General features: G+C 53.4%; 1 protein-coding gene across 2 annotated transcripts; it reads left to right on the top strand.

The window, feature by feature from the left end:
• The first annotated feature begins 112 nt into the window (after positions 1–112).
• Positions 113–19,543, top strand: STRIP1 (striatin interacting protein 1). 2 transcript variants are annotated; one of them, XM_003125856.7, is made up of 21 exons: positions 113–306; positions 3,317–3,386; positions 4,119–4,193; positions 4,595–4,729; positions 4,814–4,934; positions 5,710–5,778; positions 6,392–6,498; positions 6,602–6,729; positions 7,921–8,103; positions 8,470–8,687; positions 9,718–9,783; positions 9,876–9,939; positions 11,357–11,428; positions 11,908–11,982; positions 12,174–12,271; positions 13,556–13,682; positions 13,879–13,979; positions 14,757–14,823; positions 16,045–16,149; positions 16,722–16,926; positions 18,585–19,543. In XM_003125856.7, the coding sequence occupies exons 1-21, from the start codon at positions 127–129 to the stop codon at positions 18,830–18,832; spliced, it is 2,514 nt and encodes an 837-aa protein (XP_003125904.3). In that variant the 5' UTR covers positions 113–126; the 3' UTR covers positions 18,833–19,543. The 2 variants fall into 2 exon arrangements, with proteins under 2 accessions (XP_003125904.3, XP_084879829.1); XM_085023703.1 differs by having other exon boundaries at positions 113–1,836; positions 2,112–3,386.
• Positions 19,544–22,220: the final 2,677 nt, after the last annotated feature.

Genomic DNA, 22,220 nt, shown 5'->3' with positions numbered 1-22,220 from the left:
GCTTCCGGCACTTGCCGCCACACTTAATATGGCGATCAGGGAGCGTTCCGGGAGGAAATCACGCGAGAGTTTCATCGCAGCAACTGTCGTTGAACTGAGCCGAGCCGGGGGTGTGGAGCAGCCAAGATGGAGCCGGCACTCGGCGGTCCCGGTCCTCTAATCATGAACAACAAGCAGCCCCAGCCGCCTCCACCTCCGCCGCCCGCAGTCGCGCAGCCTCCGCCTGGGGCACCGCGGGCCGGCGGGGGCCTCCTGCCCGGGGGCAAAGCCCGAGAGTTCAACCGCAACCAGCGCAAAGACTCGGAGGTAGGAGCTTCGGGGGGCGAGGTTCGAACCAGGCGGGCGGAGGCTCTGGGGCCGGGGTCGCTCTCGGGTTCAAGCTGGGCCGGGTTCGGCAGAGGAGGTTTTGTTTGTTTGTTTGCTTGTTTAACAGCGAAAGGAGCAGGATGCAAAGCTGGCATCCCCGGGGCGGGAGACTTGAAACCGGGGTCCCCCTCCCCGAGTTCCGCCGCCAGGTAGAACCTCCTGGAGCCTGTGTCCGCTCTTAGGCTCCTCTGCGGCCGGGGCTGTGGGCGAGGCCTCTGGGGATTCCATCCCCTGCCCCCAGTTCAAGGGTGAAGAGTCAGTGGTCTGCGTGCGCTCCAGAGGGCAGCGCGGCTACACCCCCAACCCCCTAATCGTCTCTGGCTTCTGGTCCCGCGGGTTCCGCAGCGCAAGGCGGCGAAGGGTGTGTGTGGGCAGGGAAGAGACTGGCGAGGGTTTGGAAGGCACCTCGAAGACGGACTGAGCTAATTAGCACCGATGTACTGTGCGCCGAGGTGGGGAGAGAAGGAGGGAGAAACAGTCCTGTCCACTCTGACCTTAGCCACTGCAGGTTCGGGCCATGGTTTGACAATGCCTGGTGGTTGGTGTGCCCAGTGCGCCCGATGCTGACCTATTAAAGATGAAAAATATGTTTATCTAAACACACGTTAGGAAGCCGCTTTCCCTCCGTTCTTGCTAGTGGGTTGTTCCCCCCCTTTCGGAGACACCGTAGTTTGGAGCTCACCCCGCATTAAAGAATTACACTCCCATTGCCTCCCATCGCAGAATTCATGAATGAAGACACACACGTCGCAGCGTTTCAGGCTTCTTAATCAGCACATTGCCAGCGCCCTTACTGTGAGGGCTCCTTCACCTGAGACGACTCCGAGGCTGATTAGCAGTCAGGTGCTTATTATTATTATTAATGAGAGGGAATTCTGCATTGTCCAGGCATAAGGTACCAGTTCATTGCAGAGTGCTGATGCCGTCTTTGGGCCTGTGAAATCAGTTCCTCTCAAGCTCTTGGGTGTTGTTGCATGAGCAATCTTCTGGTAAAACATCAAAATTTGGCAAGTTCCAGTCAGATACACTTTGAGCTTGAGGTGAGTTATTTGAAAAGGCAATGAAACTGACCTTTTAGTAGCCCTGGCATGGTGGGCTGATTGGACGTCAGTGGGGACTTCCTAATAATTTTTCAAGGATGGAGGATTTTGAAAGTGGTAAGGATGAATAATCCACCTTCATCAGAAGAGGAGTTCTAGTGTGGGGTTTGTTTTTGTTTTTTCCTTTTTATAGCCACACCTGTGGCCTATGGAAGTTCCCAGGCCAGGGGTTGAATCCGAGCTGCAGATGCATGCCTCCATCACAGCCACAGCAATGCAGGATCTGAGCCAGATCTGCGACCTATGCCACAGCTTGCAGCAACGCCCCATCCTTAGCCCAGTGAGTGAGGCCGGGGATCGAGATCGAACCTGCATCCTCATGAATACTATGAGTTCTTAACCCACCAAGCCACAACAAGCACTCCCCCTAGTTTTTTTTTTTTTTTTTTTTTTGTCTTTTTGCTATTTCTTGGGCCACTCCCGCGGCATATGGAGGTTCCCAGGCTAGGGGTCGAATCGGAGCTGTAGCCACTGGCCTACGCCAGACCCACAGCAACGAGGGATCCGAGCCGCGTCTGTGACCTACACCACAGCTCACGGCAACGCCGGACCCTTAACCCACTGAGCAAGGGCAAGGACCGAACCCGCAACCTCATGGTTCCTAGTCGGATTCGTTAACCACTGCGCCACGACGGGAACTCCTAGTTTTTAAATAGTTAAAAAATTTCCTAAGTGGCCATTAAATGCACTTTGATGCATTCGAATTTTTCTTTCTAACCTTTAATTTCCATGTAGACTCAACACATACAAGGTTAGTGAACACATTTAAGCTGAGGGACCTGTCTAAATCTGTTTCTTACAGATATTAATGCCACTCTTTGTTGCGTCTTAGCTGAAATCAGTAGGCTGGGAACCTGAGGGGTGCCTGCAGGACCCGGGGGGAGGCATTTGATGGGAGCCCACTGTGTGCTACACAATTTTGACTAGTCCTTAAAAAAACCTTCATGATAGATTTTTTTGTCATCCTCATTCCATAAATGAAGAAACTGAAGCTCAGTAACTTATGAAAGAACATGCACTCTTTGGCCCCAATAAGGAGTTCTTCGTGTTAGTCAGTGTTTGTGGGTGTTTTACATCATTTTCGAGTGGTCTTTATCTTCCCAGGTCAATTGTAATCAAGCCTGAGGACTGCCTTTTTCTTCATCTCTTCTCTTTTCCCGGAACATGGCTTCCAAGATGGTGTGTTGTCAGCTAGTGACCTATCCCCAGCAGTAAAAAGATTCTCTTTGTCACCTCCTCTCCCGCGTGTGGGAGGAAGGAGCCATTTCTGTTCAGCTGCTGTCTTCTCTGTCAGTTCTCACTGAAATTTGAGAGAAGGGCAGGAGGGCTGAGGGTGTGTATACTCATATAGTCCTGAGCTATGGATAGGTCACTAGCTAGAAGGAATGACGCTTCCAAAATCTGAGCACCATGTGGGATGGTCATTTCACCGCACAGATTACGCGGAAGCTTTAGTGTTCATTCCTCCAACAAGTAGTTATTTGGGTGTGAACTATTCATTCAGTCCGTTGTTCATGCCCAGTAGGATGCTGGGCATTGTGGACTCATTGGTGAGCAAAATGGACAAAGTTCTTGCTCTTAAGGAATCTGCAGTCTCATGGAGAAGCAGACACTAAACGAATACACATGTGCATTTATAATTATGAGTTAGGATAAATGCTGTGAAGTAGTACAGGTTGTTCTGAGAGGGAGACCTGAGCTAGCCCAGGGGACAAAATATTGTGATAAGGCATCAGCAAAGTGAAGGTAGTGACATCCTGTAACACAGCAGGGTCTCTGGAAGCATATGTGTTCATTCCTTTGGAAAACACTCACGGTGATCTTTTGCATGACTCGTCTTTCCTCACCAGGGCTATTCCGAGTCTCCAGACCTCGAGTTTGAGTATGCTGACACAGACAAGTGGGCTGCAGAGCTCTCAGGTAAAGCACAGGCCTTCTTATTATTAGGGGTGCTTTCTTGCCTTGTCAGTCTTTAATAGAATTAAGAGTGAGTATCGTTTTGGAGTTCATTTTGTCCCCCTACTTGGTCCTAGCAGTGATGTGTATACCTAGAGCATGTCCATTGTTGGATTCAGGCCCCGTGTATGTCACAACTTTGGCTTTCTTTACTTTTATGGAGCATCTCTGCACAGTCAGCTCACTTGGCTATGGCCCAGCCCCACTGTGGACATTGATGGCCGTGTGCGGCCCCTCTGGCAGTGGTCTCTTCTCGAACAGGGGATCATGAGGATTGGCAGCACGTGTGGCTGCATCTGTGTACATCTGTCGCTGCCGCTGCTGCTCCCATGTAATGTGGAGTCAGCCTGAGCTGCTTCTCAGGCCTCCATAGTACAAGCCCTGTTCTCAAGCCACTTGAGAGACACATGTTCACGTGGCAGTCAGCCTCTGGCATGGCCTGGTGGGATCAGTGCGCACGGGGCTGGAAATGCCCACTTTATGCCCACCTGGCATTCTGGTTATGGGCTGCCAGGGAAGTCAGCATTCTCCCCTTTGTGCACATCAGACCCCTTAGTAATTAGGTAGGGTAGCCCAGGAGTCATCGTGACTCGGGGACAGAGTTGGCTTTAGAAACAAACACCTTACCTTCTCTACTGTGTGTGTCGCTTGCTGTGGGACGTGGACATGGAGATGATGAGACTTTGTTCTTAACAGAGCTTTACAGCTACACGGAAGGGCCAGAATTCCTGATGAATCGGAAATGCTTTGAGGAGGACTTCCGGATGCATGGTGAGACAGTTCCCCGCTTCTGGGCTCCTTTCCTGCATTGTGAGAGCCGAGGGCTTTTCTTAGTCATCGGAACGACCTAAGTCGTCCTGGAGTGGCCTAGGAAACCTGCTGAACCATGGTTATTCAAGGCCAGCTAGGACATTTAGGGCGGGCTTGCAAGTACTCTGGCAGTAGCTTTTCAGAATGTAAGTTTTGGTGGGAGAGACCCTTTATGTGATTAAAATTGCAGCCAAAATAGTAGATTTCAGTCTGAAAATTCAGATTCGTAGAGCAGCAGTGTGACCTCATCCCTTATGTAGGGAATAATTTGTCTTTCTGAGTGTTCTGGTCCCATGGCTGTCCTGAATTTGATGGGTACCATAAAGGCTGTTCCACTGTGAGGATTTTTCTCTTGCCGACAGTGACGGATAAGAAGTGGACCGAACTGGACACCAACCAGCACCGCACCCACGCCATGAGGCTCCTGGATGGCTTGGAGGTCACTGCCAGGGAGAAGAGACTCAAGGTGGCTCGAGCGATTCTCTACGTTGCCCAGGGTACTGAAGCAGGTGCCGGGTCCCTCCAGTGATGTGGCCCCGTCACATGCGGGCAGGGGCTCTGAGCTGTGCCTGTGTTTGCAGGCACCTTTGGGGAGTGTAGCTCAGAGGCAGAGGTGCAGTCCTGGATGCGCTACAACGTCTTTCTGCTCCTGGAGGTGGGCACGTTCAACGCTTTGGTGGAGCTTCTGAACATGGAAATAGAGTGAGTTCTTCTGAGGGGCTTGAGGAGGGAAAAGGAGGCAGGGGCCCAGCAGCTTGCAGAATGAGCTGCTTTTGAGAGGGTTGTAGGGGCACCTAAGGCTCTGTCCTGACCAGCCAGGTCGAATAACAGAGGAGATCCTCACCCAAACCTTGACGACCAGTGAAGGGTCTGGCAACTCGCTCACACCAGAGAGCTCGCCAGCGCGGCTCCTGCCCAGGCCTGCCCACTGTGCCCCCCCAAAAGAGGCCTTTGATTTTGAACTCTCTTTTGAACCTGTGGACTCCTTTGTGTCTGCTCTGCAAGGTTCCCCTCAGCAGGAGGCCAGGCACAAGTCAGGCACAAGAGGGCTCAAATGAAGCCTGCTGAAGCCTGTGTCTCCGCTAGTCCTTTGTTTGGTGGACAAGTCAGCTGCTAGTCGCTCATCTGAGGACCCACCGTGGGTAATAAAAGCACTCATTGAGTCCTTATATATACGACCCACGCGTTGTTCTAAGGCCATTACGTGTAGTGGCTCATGGGAATGACACAGGTGCTGTTCCCCTCCCCAGTCTGCACAGACGGGCTGAGTATCTTGCCCAAAGGCACATAGCTCATAAGCGCTGGAGCCAAGATTCAGGCTTTGGCAGTCTGAGCTCTCACCACTGTGTCCTTTGCACTCCTGTGCAGGCTAAGCGCGTGGCATAGGCTCTTATTCCCCTGCTGGGCGGCACTTGCCAGGGGAACCACGTCTCTTCCTTCCCAGGGGAAGGCCCTGACTCTCCCATCTCTCCTGCAGCAACAGTGCCGCCTGCAGCAGCGCCGTGAGGAAGCCGGCCATCTCCCTGGCTGACAGCACAGACCTGAGGTGAGGCGAGCCGCTCACCCGGGCTCCCTGAGCTCGAGCCCAAGGAAGAACAAGGTCAGGGCAAGCGTGGGCGGGCACCTTTGGGTCTCTTCGCTCTGTGTGCTGTCTTTTTGCCTCCACTAATCTGCAGGCGTGTGGGGTTCTGTGTGTGATCGGTAGTCCCTGCTAAGGGCTCTCCCTGAATGGGACCCTGGATCGAGGCTCCCAAAGGAAATCCAGGGTGAAGCCACTTTTAGTGCCACAGTCAGGTGTGGCCTCCTGCCTCTGTTTTTCTCATTCCAGGAAGATGAGTGTAGTAAATGCTTGGGGCCTTTCTTCACATCTTTTCAATCGGCAGCTGTTTATTAAGCGCCTGCTTTGAGTAAGCACTTTGCTAGACCCTAGAAACAAAATAGAAGATCTGGTCCCAGTCTTGGCACCATGGGACAGAGGAGGAAACAGCACGGGGTGCTCTGTGGGACTGTCAGGTGTCAGTTGGTTTCCGTATGACAGTCCTCCCTGACTAGGCAGCCTTCATGCGCAGGCTTGTCTTGCACCGGCTGGGGTGTGAGGAGGCCGGCGGTGCTCCCTCCATCCCCAGTCCTGCCCAGTTATGAGCGGCTCTTGTCCCCAGGGTCTTGCTCAACATCATGTACCTGATTGTGGAGACGGTTCACGAGGAGTGTGAGGGTGATAAGGCCGAGTGGAGGACCATGCGACAGACCTTCAGGGCCGAGCTGGGTAGGACTCTGGGGATCCTGGCTCAAAGCCCTGCCTGGGAGTTGAGGCTAGAGGGCTTTGAACGGAGGCCCCTGTGGTCCTGATAGCTTTGTGTCGCCTCCAGGTTCCCCACTGTACAACAATGAGCCGTTTGCCATCATGCTGTTTGGGATGGTGACCAAGTTCTGCAGCGGCCATGCCCCCCACTTCCCCATGAAGAAGGTCCTCTTGCTGCTCTGGAAGACAGTGTTGGTAAGCGCTTCCTTGAGGGGTAATTCGTGTGCCAGGGGACAGGGCAGGAGCAAGGCTTTTCTCTGTATGTCCTCTTGAATATTGAGTTATATGAATATATAACTGCTTTGGTTAAAAAAGAAAATTCTGAAAGAAGCCTCCTGAAAGGCGATGTTCATTTTGGCTCATTGCAGCCAGAGAGGACTTGGCCTTGGAATCAGAATAGATTGTTGGCTCCCTGGTTCCTGGAAGCTGTTTTCTGCAGTCATAGAACACCTTCTTCCCAGACAAACTGCTCTTGAACTTGGAGTTTGTAAAGTAACTTGAGGCAAAGTTAGAGCTGGTGTAAGTAGAGCTCCTCAGTCAGAAGTCACCTGAAAGAAGCAAGAGTGAGCCCTGCGCCTGCATGTTCCTCGGGGCCTGGAGCAGGAGCTGACTCTTCTTCTAGGTAGGGAAGGGGTGGGTCCAGGAGAGCGGCCGGCCAGCACCCTTGGCTTGGGGGCCATTGTCAGCAGCCAGGCCCCGGCCAAACCAGGAGCGCTTCTGCTAAAGGGAGCAGCCTGGGAAGAAGGTGGTGCTGGGGTCTAGACGCCTGCTTTCCCTGGGACCCACCTTCTCTTCCTTCTGAATAGGCCAGCTCCGCGGAGCTAGGGCTCAGAGAGATGAGGCCTCTGGAGTGGCCTGTGCCTTTTCTCTTGGCCAGTGGCCTCTTGGTCCCCCACGAAGTCTTACTGAAGCCAGAGAGGAAAGCTGAATTGCTCAGAAATTGTGAAACTAAGCAGGCTAACGTTGCTGAACACTACTGGGGTTTGGCTTCTAGGGGGATGTTTAGATGAAGACAGTGTTCTTTTTGTTTTAATTTGAGCAACCAACCTAGTATATTCCCAATTTGAAAGACTGGCATGTACAGCTTTTGAAGCATTAGAGTCTCCTCCCCGTTTCTAGGCACTTGAAGGGTTAATCTCTCTCCTCTGTCTTACTCCAGGCTCCCCAGGCCTCCATTCGCATGGGGCTCCGTCAGCCTGCCTTTCTCCCTGCCTTGCTCCCTTTTCTCCTCTCCCTTGCTGATGTCGCTCACTGCCCCCGGGGGTGGCCTTCGTCCCTTGTTTAGAGCTGATGTGGGTCATGGGGTCATGGACGATTTCAAGCCTGACAGACAGGGACCGGCTTACGGACGTGTTGACCCCCGCTCTGCACCCGTCTACGATGCAGTGCACGCTGGGCGGCTTCGAGGAGCTGCAGAGCATGAAGGCCGAGAAGCGCGCCATCCTGGGCCTCCCCCCGCTGCCTGAGGACAGCATCAAAGTGATCCGCAACATGAGGGCCGCCTCCCCGCCAGCCTCCGCCTCCGACCTGATTGAGCAGCAGCAGAAACGGGGCCGTCGAGAGCACAAGGTGAGGGCCCTAAGGTCCCCCTGACAGTTCAGGGCTCTCAGGGTGCACACGCCCAGGGACATGGTCCCAGGACGAATCCCAGGTTGTTGGAAGTCCCCTCTGAACAACCAGTCAAAATGGATGTCATTAGGGCAGGGACACTGTGTCTCCAGCCCAAGGCCCAGTTTATAGTGGGTGCTCAGGACGTGGCACTTTTGAGGGCCTGGGGCAAGAACTGATTTGTTACTTCGGCCCATCTCTGGCTTTTTGCACTGCTCCTGGCTCACTTCCTACCGCCTTTCTCTGTGATCGCCTCTCTAGCCTCCGTGTGCCTTTCTAATTCGTTGGTCGGCTCTTGTTATCTGGTCCCCCCTCCCTCTGTCTCAGGCTCTGATAAAGCAGGATAACTTGGATGCCTTCAACGAGCGGGATCCTTACAAGGCTGACGACTCTCGTGAGGAGGAAGAGGAGAATGACGACGACAACAGTCTGGAGGGGGAGACGTTCCCTCTCGAGCGGGATGAGGTGATGCCTCCCCCGCTGCAGCACCCCCAGACAGACAGGCTTACCTGCCCAAAGGGGCTCCCATGGGCTCCCAAGGTCAGGTGAGTCTCAGACCTCCCAAATGCTCTTGGCTCCTGAAACCAGAGTCCTTGCACTCCCGGGCCCAGCACATAGCCTGTGTCGTGACATGAGTGGTCCCGTGCAGGGCCAGGACCACCTTGGCTCTGGGAGGAGCCTCTCCTAAAGTACCCGGTGCTAGCCAGTGGGTGTCAGGGCGCTGGCCTTGGTGGCCTTGCTGGCCGTGCACAAAGAGGCCCTCATATGACTCCCGAGTCCGTAACATGGGTTAGCTCTCAGACGTGGTACTCGTGAAAGGGAATAGGAAGAAATTAAAATAAGGGCATTTAAGTGAACCCATTTCCACCCACCCTGACGCTGTAAATGGGTTTTGACAGAATGTTACAGATTAAGGAAGAATTTCTTTAGAACCATAATTAAGATACTTGAAATATATGTGCATAAATCAATGGAGATGGAGATTCCTGGATGTATATAAATGGTATCTCTTTGCAAAAGCGCCAGTGTAAGAAATGGATGAACATGTACAACTATAAATGTAATGAAATTCATTGAGTAATTTAAAAAAAGAAATGTGAAAGCACATAGAAGTCAGTTTCTAGATGGAGGTATAGCCCCGGTGTTGAGTGGTCTGTAGTGGGAATAGAAAGCAAGTCATCAGAAAATGCAAGATAGGCTGGTTGTTGGAGACAGGACAGCATGACTCATGAAAAACTCAGTAGCTTATGGCTCTAGTTGTAAAAATTGTAAATACTTGAGAAATTCTGTTGACAAACTTGTTTTTGCTGTCTGAATAAAGTAGGCTTTTACGTTTCATGTATCACCTTAAATTTATGAGTAAACTGGTTATGCATCATAATCCAGCAACAAATGAGGGACCTTAAATTAGTCTGAAGATGTCTATTCTTTCTTTTTCTATTCTTTTTCTCAAAAAGAAAAGCAATTGTGGGAGAGTTTTTCTTCTGGCTTCGCAGTGTCTGGACATTCTGTGCTTTATTAAGCAGGATGCCTTGTGATAACATTTAAGAAAGCGGCAGTCTTTTCCTTTGGCAGAGAGAAGGACATCGAGATGTTCCTCGAGTCCAGCCGCAGCAAGTTCATAGGTTACACTCTGGGCAGGTGAGTGGCATCTGAGTTCCTTTTGAAGAAAGGTCACGGGAAGGTCACTCTCCCGGCCTCCGGCTTAACACAGGGCCTCTGTTATTCTCCAGTGACACAAACACGGTGGTGGGGCTGCCCAGGCCAATCCACGAAAGCATCAAGACTCTGAAACAGGTAGGTGGCTTTGGCTGAGCTTTTTGGCCTCGTTTGGTCCCAAGTGAGTAAGGTGAGCCCAGCCCGTTGGGAGAAGGCTTTGTAGGAGAGGCCTGTTGTCTGCTGGAAGGACGGGGGGGTGGAGGAATAGGTGGACTCCGGCCATGTCCTTTCAAACAGCTCTTCATACATCTTCCTTACTTTAACTGAGCTTTTGTTGGGCTCTTACTGGTGTTTTATTAAAGATTATAGTACCTGACAGTTGGAATTTTAAGGGGTCTAGTAAATAGCCTCCCTTTCCTGGCCCAGGTTCCAAGGCAATTGGGTTCAAGGAGTAGGCGGATGGGGATTGAAACACCAGCTCTGTTGCCAATAGAGTGAGTGGAGAATGAGGCCTAAGAGCACAACCCCAGAGGGTGTCCGATACCTCCCTTCCAGAATTAGGCCAGTTCACCTGTCCAGGGCCCGCAGCGCTGGCACCCTGCTAAGCCTGGTCAAGGAGCAGAAGAGGGCACAGGCTTTTCTTTTCTTAAGAAAGAAGAGAAAGAGGTTGTGCTGAGACTGTCTTGTTCCTCCTCCCACACCCACTGGGCAGCGAGGGGAGGAGTGAGTGTGTGCATGTGTGGTGGGGGTGCAGACAGGGAGACCTGAGGGTTTTGTACGTGCGGGTCCCTCCAGGAATGCAGAAGCATCACAGGTGGGAAAGAGCTGTCTCCTCTGACAGCATGTCTGGGGTGCGAATGCTGATAGGCTTTTGCAGTGTACTTTTGACATTTGTAGTGTAAGTGCGCCGCAGGCAGCTAGGCTTTTTGAGGACTTGAGTACTTGATCCTTGAGTACATGGGTGCTTGATTCTGCTTGTAAGTTTTCCCCCTTAATTTCATGATAGCTATCTGAAAGCCCCCTTCTCTCCTTGAATTTGCGTTTTTCCCGAATCTATTGTGTGCTTTTTTGCACTGGTGTTAAGAGGTAGGTGCCCACTTGGAAAAATATATTTTTGTTTGTTGGCTTGTTTTTTGTCTTTTTGCCTTTTCTAGGGCCACTTCCTGTGGCATATGGAGGTTCCCAGGCTAGGGGTCGAATTGGAGCTGTAGCCACTGGCCTATGCCAGAGACAAAGCAACTCGGGATCCGAGCCACATCTGCAACCTACACCACAGCTCACGGCAATGCCGGATCCTTAACCCATTGAGCAAGGCCGGGAATCAAACCCGCAACCTCATCATTTCTAGTCGGATTCGTTAACCACTGAGCCACAATGGGAACTCCTGGAAAAATATTTTGGATTGGGGATCCTAGTTTGTGATCTGTGTGGTGACTTAACAGTCTTTGAGAAGACGGTGTTTGAAGAAAGTTGCGTGGGGTCTTTGCCAGGGGTGGGTGTTTGGCCAGAGAATGGGGGGTGTTTCCCCAGTGCCTCCTCCCCTCTCTCCCTCCAGCACAAGTACACATCGATTGCAGAGGTCCAGGCACAGATGGAGGAGGAGTACCTTCGCTCTCCTCTCTCAGGGGTGAGTTGGGGGCCCTCCTCAGCCCACAGGGTTCAGCCGTTCCCAGCACTGTGCTGGGCCAAGACCGCAGAGCACCAGGCCTGCCCTCAGAAAGCTCCCTGTCCAGCTCCCGCTGCAGGGGTGCCGTGTGTCAGGCACAGGGCTTAGCGCACGGACTCCAGGCCAGCCCCTTCCTTCTGAATCCCGGCTCCATGGGTGGCGACCTAGCGAGGTACTAGATCTCTCTCTGCTTTCTTGTCCTGCCTGTTAAAATGGAATGACAGTAGCACCTTTTTCATAGAATTGTCATGATGAAATGTCCTCTTACAAGTCAGGTGCCTGGCACGTTGTCTTAAAGGTTCACCATCATTAGCAGCAGCATCATTTACTCCCATCATCCACATGTACAGTCTCCTCCAGCCAGCTAGCACACTGGCCCGGGAGAGCATCCTCAGAACCAGGCTCTGGGTTTGTCCCCACTGTACCCCTTGTGTTGGAAGGGAGAAGAGGAGGTGGAGCAAGTTCCCGCGGAAACTCTCTACCAAGGCTTGCTCCCCAGCCTGCCGCAGTACATGGTGAGTGCTCCTCCTCCGTAGGCACCTGCCACGGGCCACCCTCCCCACTGCACTGGCCCTGAGAGCAGGCGGCCATGCCCTTGGCCCCTCCTTCAGCCACCCGAGTGCCTCGGGAAGGACCACCTCTCCGGGCCTAGTCCTGCCCCTGGGCCCTCCCACCCATGCTGTCTGAATGGTCTGCTCCTCCCCAGATTGCGCTGCTAAAGATCCTGCTGGCTGCAGCTCCCACCTCAAAGGCCAAGACAGACTCCATCAACATCCTAGCAGATGTCCTGCCTGAGGAGATGCCGTGAGTGTCAAGCCTTGAGTATCTGGGGGATGGAGCAGGTCAGGGGCAGAAGGGCAGAGGGGAAGGGGAAACGGCTTCCTTTCAGTCCCACTGTTTGCTAGGTTGTCTGTCGTTAGTGTTTGGGTTCAACTTCTCTGCAGGTTGGGTTTAGGATATTCCTGGCTCAGAAGAAAGAAAATGTTCTAGGTGAAATATTTAATTATACTGCTTGGGAAAATGGCTTAATCCAGTTGGCGTGGATTCTAGTGTAGACTCTGCCCCTGAGCGAACACTGAGTGAATTGGGCAAAGTCAATTCCTCCTCTGTAAAATGAATTGGACTGTGTTTGACATTTTCCCAAATGTTCCTCAAAAGTATGTGATTGTGGGATATCCAGGATGTATAGTTTTAGCACATGGAAGTTCCCAGGCCAGGGATGGAACCCAAGCCATAGCAGGGACCCAGGCCACTGCAGTAACACTAGGTCTAACTTGCTGAACCACAAGGGAAGCCCTGGCATGCAGAATATTTTTGAATGTCTCAGGGTGATAGTGACATCCTTAGGGGTTCTTCCTCCCTGGGGCATTGACCCCATCTTTTTCACACGAGAGTACAAACCGGGATCACGTTCTGCTTTGAGAAGGACCTGGGCCTTGACCTGATCCACCTGCCTGCCAGTACCGCCTAGCTCTGAGCCCAGCTCCCTGCTGGCTGGGCCCCTTGGGTCTGGTGGTGATAGCCAGATAATGGGGGGGGGGGGAGCAGGCATCGGCCAACCCCAGAGGGACTACATAGACACCAGGCCATCAGGATGGGCCTTGGGAAAAGGATTCCAGAGCCAGATGCTATAGGTCCTCTTAGAAAGATTTCCAGTGGCAACTCCTAAATTAAGAAGCTGATTTAGCTCAATGCTTCCACAACTTTTCTGATTCCAAAGCCCCTTTTCCCATGATATGAAACATCTCAGTACACTGGCAATTCACAGAACACGCTCCAAGGAACACAAGTTCCTATGGTGGCAGAAGCTTAGGGAAGGTTTTGAAGTGAGAAGTTCATTTTTGGAGGAAAAGCAGAGAAATATACTACGAATGTATGGGGGCCGTCACAGAAGGAAGAAAATTGTGCTGAGCTAGATTGGGTAGTGGGTGGGAGGAACAGGGCCTGACCTCTGAGATGTCCGCAGTGGGGGAGCAGTGAGGTGGGTGCCTGGCCCAGAGAAGGCTTGGGAATCCTGTCTCTCCTGGGAGCACCCGGAGAGGAGAGGCAGTGCTGCGCTTGGGGGCTCACCCACGACTGTGCTTCCAGTACCACAGTGTTGCAGAGCATGAAGCTGGGGGTGGATGTGAACCGCCACAAAGAGGTCATTGTTAAGGCCATATCTGCCGTCCTACTGCTGCTGCTCAAGCACTTTAAGTTGAACCACGTCTACCAGGTACTTGCAGCACCTTCTTTCTGCCCACTGGGCCAGGGCCTCAGGCGGTGCTGCTCCTCCAGCCCCTAAGAACAGAGGCCCTGGCCTTCCAACCCCTTTGAGCTCTGCATGAATGTTCTGAGACACAGGCCTCTGGTGGAAGAAGGAGGGTGGGGTCCCAAGGGCTATGCTTATGTTTTTTTCCCATTGGTTTCAGTTTGAATACATGGCCCAGCACCTGGTGTTTGCCAACTGCATCCCTTTGATCCTAAAATTCTTCAATCAAAACATCATGTCCTACATCACTGCCAAGAACAGGTGATAAGAACCAGGGATCAAGAAGGGGTGGGTCTGGGCAGATGGCAGGCCTCCTAGCTGGCCTCTCCCACTGAGCCCTTTCAGCACCCACAAGCCAGACATCGGCACAAAGATGAAGGGTTCAGGGTCCCTGCCTGTAGAAAACGTCAGTTTGTCAAACCCAAGTCTAGCCAGTTTAGTGACAGGTGACTCTGTCTGTGCCTGGGTAGGAGAGTTCCCATCCTGGGCTCAGCCCTCACTGGCCTTCTGTGCTTTCTGTTCTGTTCTTTTCTCTTTTCTTTCCTTCTCTTCTCTTCCTGGGCAGGCCTCCTGCTTTCTCAGAGAACCCTATTCATGTGCACTCTAATGCCTTTCTGCTGACTCTTACCCCCACCCCCTCACCTGGTGCCAACTGTGCCTGATGTGGACCACTCATCAGTATGATACACCACAGGCTGGCTGGCAGTTAACCAGACAGTCTCCAGTAGGCGCTTGGCATAATTTAATTGCCTTGAGAAATCCCTGCCCCTCAGCCCCAGATTTATTGCTGTGAGGGAGGCAGGGTCTCCACCCCTTACAGGTACACGTCTGACTCTGGCTGCAGAAGGGCTGCTCAGGTTGTCCTGGCGCAGGTGTTCCCTGTCTTGTGGCTGGGGAAACCGGGTGGTGCAGGCAAAGTAGATTCCAGCCTCTGCTCCAGTAAGTGAGGGAGGGGTGCCAGGAGCCAGCCCTGTCACGGCTGCTCGCCCGGCACCACCCTTGCTCCTGGTGAGGCCTGGCTTCCCTTGCCCTCTGCAGCATTTCTGTCCTGGACTACCCTCACTGCGTGGTGCACGAGCTACCCGAGCTGACTGCCGAGAGTCTGGTGAGTGGTGGGCTCTTCCCAGTGCTCCCTGTGGCCTGAGGGTCAGTGTGGAAGCACTGTGACTGCGTAGAGGGACCCGGGGAGGAAGCTTGCAGAGGGATTATTTCATCAGGACTCCAGGGGCTGCTGACCCAGAGCTCGCCTGGTCAGCTTGCTTCCCGCTCCCTACACTGGAACTCTGGGGGCCACAGCTCTGAGGGAAGTGGAGGCTGAGGCCACAGCCGCTACTATCACGCTCCATGTTTCCTGCAAGAAAATTTAGGGAGCACTCCCTATCTGCTGCCAACTTCTTTTTTTTTTTTTAATTAAAAAAAATTTTTGTAGGCATTCCCATTGTGGCTCAGTGGTTAACAAACCTGACTAGTATCCATGAGGACGTGGGTTCGATCCCTGGCCTCACTCAGGGGGTTAAGGATCCGACATTTCCGTGAGCTGTGGTGTAGGTCACAGGCACGACTTGGATCTGGTGTTGCTGTGGCTGTGGTGTAGGCCGGCGGCTACAGCTCCAGTTCAACCCCTAGCCTGGGAACCTCCATATGCTGCTATGCTGCAGTTGTGGCCCTAAAAAGCAAAAAAAAAAAAAAAAATTAAGTCTAGTTGATTTACAATGTTGTGCCAATTTCTGCTGTACAGCAAAGTGACTCAGATGTTTGTATACACACACACATTTTTAATGTTCTTTTCTATCGTGGTCTGTCCGGGAGATTGGAGATAGTTCCCTGTGCTGTACAGTAGGACCTTGTTGTTTATCCTTTCTAAATACACTAGTCTGCATCTGCTAACCCCAAACTTCCGGTCTCTACCACTCTGCCCCCTCCCTGCTCCCCCTTGGCAACCACAAGTCTGTTCTCTGTGTGTGAGTCTGTTTCTGTTTTGAGATAGGTTCATTTGTGCTGTATTTTAGATTCCACACATGAGTGATATCATAGGGTGTTCATCTTCCTCTGACTTACTTCGCTTAGTATGACATGCTTTGGTTGCGTCCACGTTGCTGAGAATGGCTACTTCGTTCTTTTTTACGGCTGCGTAGTAGCCCATTGTATAGAAGTACCATCTGGCAGCTTCTGGGGTGGAGGTCCCCCTGTGCTGAGGGGAGCAGAGGGTTCCTGGTACAGGCATGGAGAGACCCTGCAGTGCTGAGGTCATATAAGTGAGGGCCTTGGAAGCTGCTGAGCACCTGGGGCTGTGCAGGTGATGAGTGTTCCTGGGTTTTCCCTGCAGGAAGCAGGTGACAATAACCAGTTTTGCTGGAGGAACCTCTTTTCTTGTATCAATCTGCTTCGGATCTTGAACAAGCTGACAAAATGGAAGCATTCGAGGACAATGGTGAGTCAGCGCAGTCAGCAGGTGTGAAATGTGGAGCTCAAAGCCAAGTGCCACATGCTGTCCTGTCCCCTTCACATGGTGCAGGGAGTCCCCAGGGTGGACTTGCATCTTAAGGGCTGATCCCTGGTTCCTTGATGAGTTGAACTGGAAGCTGGAAGAGGCTCAGTCATGCACTGAAATAAATCCACGTGTATAGAAGGAATTTTCTGTGTCCTCTTAATCTCCACATACCAGGGTTCTGAGCATCCTTAACCTTGAGTCTGCAGATGCCTTGGGGTGGGGCGGTCCATGAATTCACTGCAGGTGTATACATGTGCACGTAGGGATAGTTCTGGCGAAGGAATTCATAGCTTTCTTCCAGACCGACCCGTAATTAGGGTGACCAACCATCCAGGTTTGCTAGGGCTGTCCTGGTCTGCTGTGGAAGCCCCATGTCCCAGGACACCCCTCAGTCTGGGGAAGCCCGCAGCACTCGGTCACTGTAACCATGTCCCCAAGAGGGCTAGCAGCGGGGCGACGGCGCAGGCATTTACTTCTGCCCTTAACGTGGGCCTCTCTTGTGCCCTCTCCAGATGCTGGTGGTGTTCAAGTCAGCCCCCATCTTGAAGCGGGCGCTGAAGGTGAAACAGGCCATGATGCAGCTCTATGTGCTGAAGCTGCTCAAGGTGCAGACCAAGTACCTGGGGCGGCAGTGGCGAAAGAGCAACATGAAGACCATGTCTGCCATCTACCAGAAGGTGCGACACCGGCTGAACGACGACTGGGCCTACGGCAACGGTGAGTGTGGTTCTGCACAAGGCGGGTCGGGGAGGAGGTGACAACTTTCCTTCTCTGTGCTAAGCATCCCTCCGAGGCACAGGGAAGAACCTGGCTCCTGCTTTTGCGGTATCAGGGTGGAGGTCTCGGAAGGCCTTGGAGAGGCTGCAGGGCTTGGCCTCCATCATCATCCCCCATTCCTCTGTGCCTCCCCTGAAGTCGTGCCTTTTCCAGAAAGTGTCCCAGGCCTTTCTCCATCTCCTCGTCCTTTCTCTCCCCACTGCAGCTGCCTGGGTTCTGGTTCCTGAAATTCTCTCAGCTCCCAGGGTTTTGCTGCCTCCAGTTCCTTTCCCTCCATCAGTGCCTCAAACGTGGCCCTAGTGATCTTTTAAAAATGCACATCCAGGGAATTTCCACTGTGGTGCAGTGGGCTAATAATCCAGCTCGTCTCTGTGGAGGCACCAATTTCATCCCCGGCCTGGCGCAGTGGGTTAAGGATCTGGCATTGCTGCAACTACAGTGTAGGTTGCCTGGCCTGGGAACTTCCATATGTTGTGGGTGTAGCGGAAAAAGAAAAAAAACAACAACAACAGAACACATCCGGTGGTGCTCCCTCCCTGAGTAAAATCCTTCGTTAGCTTCTGATTTCCCTTAGAATTGGAATTAGAGCCAGACAAATTTTTTTTTTTTTTTTTTTTTTTTTTTTGTCTTTTTAGGGCCAAACCTGAGGCATATGGAAGTTCCCAGGCTAGGGGTGAAATCGGAGCTATAGCTGCTGGCCTACACCACAGCCACAGCAACGCAGGATCTGAGCCATATCTTTGACCTACACCACAGCTCATGGCAACACCGGCTTAACCCACTGATGTAACCCACTGAATGAGGCCAGGGATCAGACCTGCGTCCGCATGGATGCTAGTTGGGTTCATTACCACTGAGCCACGATGGAAACTTCTAGAGCCAAACTCTGAAAGCGTGTAAGGCCCAGATATGGTGCCTCCCTGTCCTCCTCTATAACCTGTTCCAGCTGCTGTGTCGCGGCCCAGCTTCCATCACAGCCAGGGCTCTGGACACACAGCCCTCAGCCAGTGCACTGGCCATGCCGCCCCTCATTTCCGTTCCTTCTCCTGGCGAGGTGCCTCCCCTGTACCCCTAACTGTTCTGGATCTCATGTGTTCCTCCCCTTCCCCCGCAGCCACCTTGGCCTCCCAGCTAAGTGGGTCCCCCGGGTCCCCCCGAGTGTGCCGCCCACCCTTACAGTTCCTGGCCACAGCGCCAGGGCCACGTGCCTGTGCCTGTATTCCCAGTGCCGTGGGTTCACGTGTAGCCAAGGTGGTCAGCCCCTGGTCAGGAAATTGCAACCTAGGGGATCCTGGTGAGCCAGGGAGAAGGTGACTTTGAGAGAAGAATGTCGTACCTGTGGCTTTCCTTCACTGGGGCCACATAAGCCTCTTTCTCCGTAAGCTGGCTCCTCACCTGTGATCTGACTTCCCTTTGTATCCAGGAGAGAAGTCCCGTCCTTCTTCCTAAGGATGGGGCCTGGAGGCTTCCCACTCCCAGGTGACAGTCAGCATTCCCAGCCCAGCCCAGCCCAGCCCAGCCTGGCTCTGCATCTCAGTGAACTTGAGGGCAGCTGCCGCAACCACGGCTCCTAACCATGCCTTCCTGCTTTGTCCCAGATCTTGATGCCCGGCCGTGGGACTTCCAGGCAGAGGAGTGTGCCCTCCGTGCCAACATCGAACGCTTCAATGCCCGGCGCTATGACCGGGCCCATAGCAACCCTGACTTTCTGCCTGTGGACAACTGCCTGCAGAGTGTCCTGGGCCAGCGGGTGGACCTCCCTGAGGACTTCCAGATGAACTACGACCTCTGGTTAGAAAGGGAGGTCTTCTCCAAGCCCATTTCCTGGGAAGAGCTGCTGCAGTGAGGCTCCTGGGTGGGAGTCTGAAAGATGGGGTGATCCCCAGGTACCCCAGGGGCTGTCCTCATTCCTTGCTGCAGTGCTCCCATCCCCCTCCAGGTGGCAGCACAGCCCCACTGTGCCCTCCCAGGCCAGTGCTGGACTGGTGAGTGAGTCCAGATCTGGCCTCTCTGTGGTTCCCAGTGTCCTGCTCGGAGCCGTCATTTCTCTCCCTGGGATCCTCTTCCTTCGTTCCTCCCCGCCCTCCTCTCTCGGACGTTGTTGGTTGCAGCTCATTTGTCATGTAGGCCCAAGGCTGGGGAAAGTTAGGTTGGGCTGGGAACCCACTGCATCTGAATTTCAGGGATCATGCTCACTCTTCCTGAGACACGCAGATCCTTGGCATGTGGGTTTGCCAAGGAGGAGGGCTTAGGGTTAGAGCCCGGTCAGACAGTGGTTTTGCTTTAGGGGTTTCTGATGTCATTCCAGCCTCCTGCTAAGTTTCATCCAGAAGCGGTTGCAGAGGCTCCTGCAGCTGCCTCAGCACTTTGCTTCTGGACAGAGTTGGGGTAGGAAGAGATGTGTCCTTTAACCAGAGGTGCCATTTTTTTTTTTTTTTTCTTGGTTTGCAGGGGTCTGTAAATACCTATATATAAATTGGTGTGTATTCTCTTGTGTCATGTTGGGGTTTTTAATGTGTTTGTGTATTCCGTTTACATTAAAAGGAAGCAAAAACAATGCCCATTGCCTTGTCTGCAGGGAACCTAGCCCCTGAATATCTCCTCCGGGTCTAGAAAACAGGTGTTCTTGCCGGCATTAATAGGTCACCCCCTTGTCCCCTGCCATGCTGCCCTCCCTCCCCATCTTCGGGGGAAGGAGAGGGGAGTTGGCACTTACCCCAAGGGTTCTTCCCCCACCACATCGGTCTGGTGCTGCTCCAGGGCTCCTAGCCCAAGGGCTCAGGGTGGCTGAGCATCAAATTGTCTGCTCCTCTGTGTTTAGTGTAGTTGCAGGAGGAGCCCCAGGTTTCTGTGGCTCACAGCCCTGAGCTGGCCTCAGCCAATCCAATTTCAGTACCTGGGAGGGAGGGGGTCGACTGTTCTGAGCTCTTCCTAGGACAGGGGTTTGGGACTGAGAGGAGAGCTGTGTGCCCATGGCCACAGAATGTGCTCAGAGCCTGGAGAGGCAAACCATTGATCCTGGGAAGGGGTGTCTGGAGGCCCAGGAGCCTGCCTGGCTGCAGGAGGAGCCAGGAACACTTGTGGTCCTTGTCAGTGTGCGGCTTCCTGGGACCTGCACGTGGCCCTGAGATCCTGGACGTGTCTGCGCCCAGCTGGCTCCCTCTTGAGGCTCCACTTCTGTGGGTCATAGCATTCTGATGCTGGGAAAAGGAGTGCTCCCTTTTCAGAATTGCTTAAGGTTCCCTTATCTTACCTGCAGGCCATGTATAGGGAGTTTTAAGTCTCCAAGGGGTCTTGACTTATAAAGGAGACATTCTGGGGGAAAACTCCCCTTCGTTGGCTCAGTCCAGGCCCGAGTTGGGCTTCCAGGACAGGCCTTGATATGCCATCATGATTCCGTGCAGTCAGCAGCCCTGGTGGAGACAGCAGTGTGCTCCTATGTAAGTCACATGGCCTAGGCGGGTGGAGGTCCCTGGGATTGGCCTTTTGCCACAAGGTACCTTGCTCAGGACCAGGGGCTTTGACACGTCGCTGTGTGTATGGTGGGTTCTCACCAGGGTCGATAGGAAGGACGTGTCTTGGGGTTGCAGTTCCGGTCGGGTGGGTCTTCACAGTCTTACTCCTCCAGGCAGCCTGGCTCCCTCAGCCTATCTGGCTGAGGCTTTGTCCTCTTCCCATTATTTTATTTCCCCAGTCTCTCCTCTGAAACTTCACCTTAGCCAGAAAAGCATCGTCCCTCTTGGTTTGCAAGGTCTATAGATATGTCTAATAAATCTGTGCAAAAAGAACACAGTAGCAGAGCTGCAAGGTCTGTAAAGCTTGGGCAGGTGCATCCCACATCCGTGGGTTCCGGAGGGCCCGGGAGGGGAAGTGCCTGACCACGGCCACAGAATGTGCTCAGGGCAGATTGGCTGTTTGAAGCCAGGTCTTTTACAGACATATCTCTGGAGCATCAGCCTTGCATCATAACTGGGAGGTCTGTTCTGGGCCTGGCTCCATTCTAGGTGCCCTAGTGTCCAGGTGAATAGGACACCAAACTTACAGTATTTGACAAGCTCTCAGTCGATGGAGAGCTGGCCATAAAGCTTTGTAAGGGCATTAATGTGGTAGGTACCAAGACACACATCTGCAGGGCCACAGAGGTCCCCTGGCCCCAGCCAATGCCCTTGTCCTGGAGAAGGACTGGGCCGGGGGAGCCTGCAGTTGCTGGGGGAGGGGAGGGGCCTCCAGCATCAAGAACAAGGGCTCCAAGCGCAGGCTTGTGTTCATGGCCAGGACGAGCCCGTGGCTGAGGCTGGAAGGGGGTGGCGGGGAGGTATGTTCTCCCTCTGCTGGATACAGGAAACGCCCAGTTCCTGGTGATGCTGGGCTCTGTTCCTGTCTGGGGCTGCAGAGGGTCTGCACTTTGGGGTTGTAATTCAGGTTGATGTGTAAATGGCTGCGGGAGGAGGGGATGAAGATTGAGTGCCTCTAATGAGAAGCATTTCCTGGTGCTGGACTAAGGCTGGGAGCCTGGCCTGAAGCACATACTGGCTTGGGCCCGCCTCGCTGGCCCTGGTGCCTGTGCCCCTGGTAGGACCAAGATTTAGGGCTTCTCTGGATGGGCCTCACGGAGCAGAAAGGAGCCTTAGCAAGGGGAGACCGAGCCTCGCGCCTCTCTCGAGATGCCAGGTGCGGCCACTTTCTTTTCCACAGGGCCTAGGCTGGGGGCAGGGGCATCTGGAGACCTGGGGACCGGGTCTTAGGGGTGAGACGCCTAGGGTGTGGAGGAGGAGGGGAGGATGGAGGACGGCTAATGGGAAGCAGGTGGAAGGGCTGCCGAGTCCCAGCCAGGGGACAGGCCGGCTGGGATGGCCCCGTCAGGGGGAGGACCCATCAACTCACAGATAATCCCAGAACGGGCTCCGGGATGCCCATTCATATTCATTATGTGTGAAGTGGCGGTTGTAAAGTTAGCTTTCTCTTCGTTTAGCTGTCACTGGAAAGAAAAATATGAGCTGTGGGCAGATGCCCCTGGATGGGAGCCAGTAGCTGGTCTCTGGCCTCCCGGTGCCCTCCCCGCCAGGGCCTCCCCCACCCGCACAGGGCCCGCTCCGGCCTCTGCGCCCTCTCCCAGCCTTGCTGCTGGATCTCGGGCTCAGCCTCGTTTTCTTCTCTGGTCTGTCTCTTCCCCGCTTCTGCGTCCTTCACTTTCACGGATCCTTTCCTCTTCCCTCTTTCTCAGCTGGGAGCCC

Source organism: Sus scrofa, chromosome 4, assembly GCF_054392235.1.
Source record: "Sus scrofa isolate SSC_HxYL_T2T_F1_AM1 chromosome 4, Sscrofa_HxYL_maternal_Yorkshire_Landrace_v2.0, whole genome shotgun sequence".
NCBI lineage: Eukaryota > Metazoa > Chordata > Mammalia > Artiodactyla > Suidae > Sus > Sus scrofa.
Note: the sequence above shows the minus strand (reverse complement) of the source record. Positions and strands in the feature narration are given on the sequence as shown.